The sequence below is a fragment of the Megalobrama amblycephala genome, linkage group LG14 (genome assembly GCF_018812025.1).
Source record: "Megalobrama amblycephala isolate DHTTF-2021 linkage group LG14, ASM1881202v1, whole genome shotgun sequence".
Lineage (NCBI taxonomy): Eukaryota > Metazoa > Chordata > Actinopteri > Cypriniformes > Xenocyprididae > Megalobrama > Megalobrama amblycephala.
Window position 1 is genome coordinate 532,586 of NC_063057.1, and position 9,915 is coordinate 542,500.

At 35.2% G+C, this 9,915-nt stretch overlaps 1 protein-coding gene across 1 annotated transcript in view; it reads right to left on the reverse strand.

Annotated features, from left to right (window-relative positions):
- LOC125244882 (glutamate receptor ionotropic, kainate 2) overlaps positions 1-9,915 on the reverse strand; it is a 55,685-nt gene that overhangs the window by 16,301 nt on the left and 29,469 nt on the right. Inside the window, exons 7-11 of the mRNA XM_048155247.1 lie at positions 4,285-4,428; positions 2,435-2,542; positions 2,233-2,346; positions 1,795-2,001; positions 124-347 (exon numbers count right to left, since the gene is read on the reverse strand). Coding sequence (XP_048011204.1) covers positions 124-347; positions 1,795-2,001; positions 2,233-2,346; positions 2,435-2,542; positions 4,285-4,428 — 797 coding nt within the window. The remainder of the gene's footprint in view (positions 1-123; positions 348-1,794; positions 2,002-2,232; positions 2,347-2,434; positions 2,543-4,284; positions 4,429-9,915) is intronic.

The following is a 9,915-nucleotide window of genomic DNA, read 5'->3' on the forward strand; positions in this document are numbered from 1 at the left end:
TCTCACGTTTTTATTAAACTGCAGAGAATTTGAGACACAAACGGCCCCGTTTCCTGAGAGCGAGGATGAATGAGGATGAAGACGGACGCGTGGTCAAACACTGACGCGAGGGTCACATGTTACCTGGCTATGACAAACAGCACACAACTGACACCCAAGCAAGCCAGTAGAATATACATCCAGATATCAGGGGAGAGAGGGTTGAGGAAGGAGAAGACGCCGGGGTTGGTGCCGTTGGGTTTGCGGTACAGGATGCTGATGCCCAGGGTCATGAAGGGTTTGGAGAAGTCAATCACCTTCTCTCGGACGTACGTGATGGTCAGCGGCGCCACGGCCAGGTCTGCTTTCTGTCAATCACCAACACAACAGTTAACAGTGTTTCAAACTCATCCGAACACTTTATTAGCAAGAAATTCCTTTCCTGGTCAAAATCACAAGAACACAAAACAAGGGTCAGACTGAGGTTTCAAATGCGGATTATGAACGTAAAGGCCAGCGAATTTAAAATCCGTGCGCGGGATCAAACCGAACGTGTGGCGCGGCTCGCGGCGCTGGAGAATCTGATCATTAATTCATGTTGAGCATGTCCCTCGCTCGCTGTCAGCTCCGGTTCTTACACACGAACAAGCTCAGACTACAGCGTCCGTTAATAAGACCTCCGGAGACACGCGGGCGGCTCCCAGAATCTCCAGACGGATCTCGGCTTCTTTTCCAAGCGAAATCACTTCAGAGTTTCTCTCACACTAGTGACATGTTGTTTACTCATATGACCGCGATGACGAGCACTCACTGTGATTAACTAAAACTTTAGTGTAAGTTTAGTTTATTAAAAAAATAAATAATTAAATAATTATTTAAAATTTAAAAATACTTCTGAGAAAGGAATTCATGCTTATAAATATTAGATGAAACTTAAACTAAATAAAAAAAATAGAAATAAATTAAAGTGAACTGAAGCACTAAAATTACTAATTGGAAATTAATAAAAACTAAAAATGAACTTAACAAAATAAATAAATTAAACCTAAATAGAAATATTTAAAAATAATAATAATAATAATAATTTGTTAATTAAAATAAGGCTGAAATAAAATAGAAATATTAGATGAAAAAACATAACAGGAAATAAATAAAAACTACAACTAAAATAAATATTAATTAAACTTAAAAATAGTAATAATGACAAAAACAATTAATTTTGTTAATTAAAATAAAGCTTAAATAAAATATAATATAGAAATATTAGATGAAAAACTTGAAATAAATGAGTTGGCAACTGAAGGACTAAAATTAATTAACAAAACTAAAACTAAAATAAATATAAATTAAACCTAAATAGAAATATTTAAAAATAATAATAATTTGTTAATTAAAATAAGGCTGAAATAAAATAGAAATATCAGATGAAAAACCTAACAGGAAATAAATAAAAACTACAACTAAAATAAATATTAATTAAACCTAAATATAAATATTTAAAGAAAAAAATAGTAATAATGACAAAAACAATTAATTTTATTAATTAAAATAAAGCTTAAATAAAATATAATACAGAATAATAGATGAAAAACTTGAAATAAATGAGTTGGCAACTAGAAGACTAAAATTAATTAACAAAACTAAAAGTAAAATAAATACAAATTAAACCTAAATATTATATTTTATCATTTTTACTAATAATAAAAATGACTAATGAAAAAATTAATTAAAAATTTAAATGAAAACTAAAAAACTAAAAATAAAAGCGAATTCAGAATATTAATAAACACTGTAATATCGAACAGTTTTACTCACGTGATCCATGAGCTCGCGGATCATGCCGTTCCACTGGCCGGTGCTCTCCTCGAACGCCCCGTATTTCCCGTCCTCCACTAACCGGATCTCGTAGCGGAAGCCCAAGATTCCCGAAAGCTCCCGAAGCAGGTCCACACAGAATCCCTCGAAGCGGTCGTTTCCGTACAGGGGTTTATCCGACTTCTTAAACATGACGTACGGCTCCTCCTGAACACACAGACGGAAGAAGCAAAACATCCTGTTTATTAGTTCGTGGATTTTTTCAAAGTGAGTTAAAAATCAAAGCAGGAAAATGTTAGTTCATCCCAAAAGGTCATTTTTAGGTTAACTGCACATTTTTCATGCTCAAACAGCAACATTACACACTGAAGATGAAAGATGAACATGGAAAAAAGCAGAGTAGGTCCTCTGTGTGTGTGTGTGTGTGTGTGTGTTTACCAGTATGGTGGACACCCGCAGTGATTTGTTGGCCAGCGAGTCTGTGATGTTGGTGATTTTACTCTTGTGATTCTCTGTCATGTTCAGTCCACGCGGAGGATCCCACGTCCCGATCTGTGCAAGAAACACACACACACACACACACATGCATGAATGAACTCATATACACTTCGTCGTGCATGATGTACACACACACACACACCTTCTCGAGTCCGTTCTCTTTGAGACTGATCACGTCCAGGTCAAAGTCTGTCCTCAGGCCGTTGGTTTTGTTGAAGAGGATTCGCCCCGTCAGTCCGTCCCATGATGCCTGCGGAGACAAACACACACCACACAGGCTTTAACACACATTTACACACACACACACGTTCACGAGCATCAGAGACGTCGAGGGTTTACTGACGCAATCCACAGCAGAAGATTCTCATCTGAAATGATTAATCATGAACTGCAAACACATTATTTCACTAAAGAGCCTGAAGAGAATCAAATTATCCAAATTCATCAGGGGTTTTTGTGGCTTTTATTCTGTAGCTGTGAGATCATTTCTGTCTCAGTGTTCCCTAAAACATGACAAAATATACTTTTGTGCATTTAAAACGACTCAAGCTGTGTATCTAAAGGCTATTGTTTTTGTTTGTTTGTTTGTTAATTTTTTTTAAAGGACAAGGCATTTAATATTTCTCAATTTCAACAGGAAATAAACAATACAGGAAAGAAAACTTCACTTGTAAAACTAATAAATAAATGATAAGTATTATCTTAATTAATCTAATATTAATTAATTAATATTTCTTAATAATATTTTTAAAAGCTCATTTAAAAAATTAAACTCACTAAATATATATAATATTAATTAATAATATTAATAATATTTTTAAAACACACACACACATATATATATATATATATATATAATTATTATTTTAAAAACACATTAATAAATTAAACTCAAATTATTATCAAATTAAACTAATTAAATATATATACACACACTGTATATATAATATTAATTAATAACAATAAAAACACAATAAAGTAAACTCAAATTACTATCAAATTAAATATTTTAATTTAATAAATAAATGATAAATCATAGATAAATGATATATATATATATATATATATATAATATTAATTAATAATATTTTAAAAACAATAAATTAAACTCAAATTATTATTAAAATAAACTCATACATATATATTTATACACACTATATATAATATTAATTAATAATAAAACTAAAGCTAAATAAAACTTTAATAAATTAAATTCATTAAATAAATAAATATATATATATATATATATATATATATATATATATATACACACACACATTTAATTTTATTATTATTTTAAAAATTAATAAATTAAACTCATTAAATAAATTATTGAACATTTCAGATTAATCATTTTTACTGTTGTATGTCATTTAACTGGATATAATAATAGTTTTACAATGAATTTACCTAATTTTTTCTATTCATATCTTTAGGTATAAATGTGAGAGATGCATCTGGAGTGTATCTGAATAATTGTAGTTTTTTTTAATATAATTCGGTCAATAAGTTAAGGTGAAGTTTCACATTTACAGCAGAGTGTCTTTCTGTGTGAATCTTATTGTGTGTATTTCTCAGGCCTGCGAGTGAAACGAGTCTCTGTTTCTGTGAGCAACGTATTGTTCTTCACTTCAAAGACGGAGAGAAGACTGCAGGTATGAAGTGTCATTTTCACAAATTACCCACAATGAGACCAAAGATCTGAGGATAGACGCACAAAACACTGTCTGAATCTGAACATGATTGAGCCAAACAAACACCTCGATATCGACATACAAACAAACACACCTGCAGTGATTTATGTCTGAAATAATGACAAAGACGACTGCAAACACACACTCTTCCCACTGACACTGACTGAACTGAGACATGTTTAACATGTGCATGAAACACTCCACTTTAATTAGATCTAAACTCATAATTTCAGCTCTCTTTGAAATAACGCAGATGTTTGTAACAGTGACAGTTCCTGATATGTGTGCATGTTTGTACCTCTTTGATGAGGCTGATGAATCGTCCACCGAAGCGCCAGGGTTTGTGTCTGTTGCACTGCAGTGAGCTGACGGTGATCTGCGGCGACTGCTGGACGGCCACAGCGACCACATGAACCGCGTCGTACATGAGAGCGGCATCCGTCTGAAACACACACACACTCTCTAACATCTGATCACAGACAGAGAGTCTCAGTCCTTCAGTCTCTTCATCCGCTGTGTTTGTATCTGTGGTTTTCTGTCCTTGAGCTCAAACAGACGTGTCATTAATCACAGACCAGCTGTGATTGTGTCTGTACCTGAGCACCTGTTATACACAGACATCTGATGGCCTCGTCTCATACATCTCATCTCATACAATGCTTTTACCAACTTTTGGGTAAAAAAAAAGCAGTTCTTGATTATTCAGAATGATTTCTGCCGATACCGATAACCGATTATTCAGAATGATTTCTGCCGATACGATAGTCGATTATTCAGAATGATTTCTGCCGATACGATAACCGATTATTCAGAATGATTTCTGCCAATACCGATAACCGATTATTCAGAATGATTTCTGCCGATACGATAGTCGATTATTCAGAATGATTTCTGCCGATACCGATAACCGATTATTCAGAATGATTTCTGCCGATATGATAACCGATTATTCAGAATGATTTCTGCCGATACCGGTAACCGATTATTCAGAATGATTTCTGCCGATACGATAGTCGATTATTCAGAATGATTTCTGCCGATACCGATAACCGATTATTCAGAATGATTTCTGCCAATACCGATAACCGATTATTCAGAATGATTTCTGCCGATACGATAGTCGGTTATTCAGAATGATTTCTGCCGATACCGATAACCGATTATTCAGAATGATTTCTGCCGATACGATAACCGATTATTCAGAATGATTTCTGCCGATGCCGTTAGCCGATTATTCAGAATGATTTCTGCCGATACGATAGTCGATTATTCAGAATGATTTCTGCCGATACGATAACCGATTATTCGGAATGATTTCTGCCGATACCGATAACCGATTATTCAGAATGATTTCTGCCGATACGATAGTCGGTTATTCAGAATGATTTCTGCCGATACCGATAACCGATTATTCAGAATGATTTCTGCCGATACGATAACCGATTATTCAGAATGATTTCTGCCGATGCCGTTAGCCGATTATTCAGAATGATTTCTGCCGATACGATAGTCGATTATTCAGAATGATTTCTGCCGATACGATAACCGATTATTCAGAATGATTTCTGCCAATACGATAACCGATTATTCAGAATGATTTCTGCCAATACCGATAACCGATTATTCAGAATGATTTCTGCCGATACGATAGTCGATTATTCAGAATGATTTCTGCCGATACCGATAACCGATTATTCAGAATGATTTCTGCCGATGCGATAACCGATTATTCAGAATGATTTCTGCCGATACGATAGTCGATTATTCAGAATGATTTCTGCCGATACCGATAACCGATTATTCAGAATGATTTCTGCCGATACCGATAACCGATTATTCAGAATGATTTCTGCTGATACGATAGCCGATTATTCAGAATGATTTCTGCCGATACCGATAGTCGATTATTCAGAATGATTTCTGCCAATACAATAACCGATTATTCAGAATGATTTCTGCCGATAGTCGATTATTCAGAATGATTTCTGCCGATAGTCGATTATTCAGAATGATTTCTGCCGATACTGATAACCGATTATTCAGAATGATTTCTGCCGATACCGATAACCGATTATTCAGAATGATTTCTGCCGATACCGATAACCGATTATTCAGAATGATTTCTGCTGATACGATAGTCGATTATTCAGAATGATTTCTGCCAATACAATAACCGATTATTCAGAATGATTTCTGCCGATAGTCGATTATTCAGAATGATTTCTGCCAATACGATAGCCGATTATTCAGAATGATTTCTGCCGATAGTCGATTATTCAGAATGATTTCTGCCGATACCGATAACCGATTATTCCGAATGATTTCTGCCGATACCGATAGTCGATTATTCAGAATGATTTCTGCCGATACCAATAGTCGATTATTCAGAATGATTTCTGCCGATACCGATAACCGATTATTCAGAATGATTTCTGCCGATACAGATAACCGATCATTCAGAATGATTTCTGCCGATACAGATTATTCAGAATGATTTCTGCTGATACTGATAGCTGATTATTCAGAATGATTTCTGCCGATACCAATAGTCGATTATTCAGAATGATTTCTGCCGATACGATAGTCGATTATTCAGAATGATTTCTGCCGATACGATAGTCGATTATTCAGAATGATTTCTGCCGATACGATAGTCGATTATTCAGAATGATTTCTGCCGATACCGATAACCGATTATTCAGAATGATTTCTGCCGATACAATATTCGATTATTCAGAATGATTTCTGCCGATACCGATAACCGATTATTCAGAATGATTTCTTCCGATACCGATAACCGATTATTCAGAATGATTTCTGCCGATACCGATAACCGATTATTCAGAATGATTTCTGCCGATACGATAGTCGATTATTCAGAATGATTTCTGCCGATACCGATAACCGATTATTCAGAATGATTTCTGCCGATACAGATTATTCAGAATGATTTCTGCTGATACTGATAGCTGATTATTCAGAATGATTTCTGCCGATACCAATAGTCGATTATTCAGAATGATTTCTGCCGATACGATAGTCGATTATTCAGAATGATTTCTGCCGATAAGATAGTCGATTATTCAGAATGATTTCTGCCGATACGATAGTCGATTATTCAGAATGATTTCTGCCGATACCGATAACCGATTATTCAGAATGATTTCTGCCGATACGATAGTCGATTATTCAGAATGATTTCTGCCGATACGATAACCGATTATTCAGAATGATTTCTTCCGATACCGATAACCGATTATTCAGAATGATTTCTGCCGATACCGATAACCGATTATTCAGAATGATTTCTGCCGATACGATAGTCGATTATTCAGAATGATTTCTGCCGATACCGATAACCGATTATTCAGAATGATTTCTGCCGATACCGATAACCGATTATTCAGAATGATTTCTGCTGATACGATAGCCGATTATTCAGAATGATTTCTGCCGATACCGATAGTCGATTATTCAGAATGATTTCTGCCAATACAATAACCGATTATTCAGAATGATTTCTGCCGATACCGATAGTCGATTATTCAGAATGATTTCTGCCAATACAATAACCGATTATTCAGAATGATTTCTGCCGATAGTCGATTATTCAGAATGATTTCTGCCGATAGTCGATTATTCAGAATGATTTCTGCCGATACCGATAACCGATTATTCCGAATGATTTCTGCCGATACCGATAGTCGATTATTCAGAATGATTTCTGCCGATACCAATAGTCGATTATTCAGAATGATTTCTGCCGATACGATAGTCGATTATTCAGAATGATTTCTGCCGATACGATAGTCGATTATTCAGAATGATTTCTGCCGATAAGATAGTCGATTATTCAGAATGATTTCTGCCGATACGATAGTCGATATTCAGAATGATTTCTGCGATACCGATATTATTCAGAATGATTTCTGCCGATACGATAGTCGATTATTCAGAATGATTTCTGCCGATACGATAACGATATTCAGAATGATTTCGATACGATAACCGATTATTCAGAATGATTTCTGCCGATACCGATAACCGATTATTCAGAATGATTTCTGCCGATACGATATCGATTATTCAGAATGATTTCTGCCGATACCGATAACCGATTATTCAGAATGATTTCTGCCGATACCGATAACCGATTATTCAGAATGATTTCTGCTGATACGATACCGATTATTCAGATGATTTCTGCCGATACCGATAGTCGATTATTCAGAATGATTTCTGCCAATACAATAACCGATATTCAGAATGATTTCGATAATAGTCGATTATTCAGAATGATTTCTGCCAATACAATAACCGATTATTCAGAATGATTTCTGCCGATAGTCGATTATTCGATATTTCTGCCGATAGTCGATTATTCAGAATGATTTCTGCCGATACCGATAACCGATTATTCCGAATGATTTCTGCCGATACCGATAGTCGATTATTCAGAATGATTTCTGCCGATACCAATAGTCGATTATTCAGAATGATTTCTGCCGATACGATAGTCGATTATTCAGAATGATTTCTGCCGATACAGATAACGATATTCAGAATGATTTCTGCCGATACCGATAACCGATTATTCAGAATGATTTCTGCCGATACCGATAACCGATTATTCAGAATGATTTCTGCCGATACGATAGTCGATTATTCAGAATGATTTCTGCCGATACCGATAACCGATTATTCAGAATGATTTCTGCCGATACCGATAAGAATGATTTCCGATTATTCAGAATGATTTCTGCCGATCCGATACCGATAAGAATGATTTCCGATTATTCAGAATGATTTCTGCCGATACCGATTATTCAGAATGATTTCTGCTGATACGATAGCCGATTATTCAGAATGATTTCTGCCGATACCGATAGTCGATTATTCAGAATGATTTCTGCCAATACAATAACCGATTATTCAGAATGATTTCTGCCGATACCGATAGTCGATTATTCAGAATGATTTCTGCCAATACAATAACCGATTATTCAGAATGATTTCTGCCGATAGTCGATTATTCAGAATGATTTCTGCCGATAGTCGATTATTCAGAATGATTTCTGCCGATACCGATAACCGATTATTCCGAATGATTTCTGCCGATACCGATAGTCGATTATTCAGAATGATTTCTGCCGATACCAATAGTCGATTATTCAGAATGATTTCTGCCGATACGATAGTCGATTATTCAGAATGATTTCTTCCGATACCGATAACCGATTATTCAGAATGATTTCTGCCGATACCGATAACCGATTATTCAGAATGATTTCTGCCGATACGATAGTCGATTATTCAGAATGATTTTTGCCGATACCGATAACCGATTATTCAGAATGATTTCTGCCGATACCGATAACCGATTATTCAGAATGATTTCTTCCGATACCGATAACCGATTATTCAGAATGATTTCTGCCGATACCGATAACCGATTATTCCGAATGATTTCTGCCGATACCGATAGTCGATTATTCAGAATGATTTCTGCCGATACCGATAACCGATTATTCAGAATGATTTCTGCCGATACGATAGTCGATTATTCAGAATGATTTCTTCCGATACCGATAACCGATTATTCAGAATGATTTCTGCCGATACCGATAACCGATTATTCAGAATGATTTCTGCCGATACGATAGTCGATTATTCAGAATGATTTCTGCCGATACCGATAACCGATTATTCAGAATGATTTCTGCCGATACCGATAACCGATTATTCAGAATGATTTCTTCCGATACCGATAACCGATTATTCAGAATGATTTCTGCCGATACCGATTATTCAGAATGATTTCTGCTGATACGATAGCCGATTATTCAGAATGATTTCTGCCGATACCGATAGTCGATTATTCAGAATGATTTCTGCCAATACAATAACCGATTATTCAGAATGATTTCTG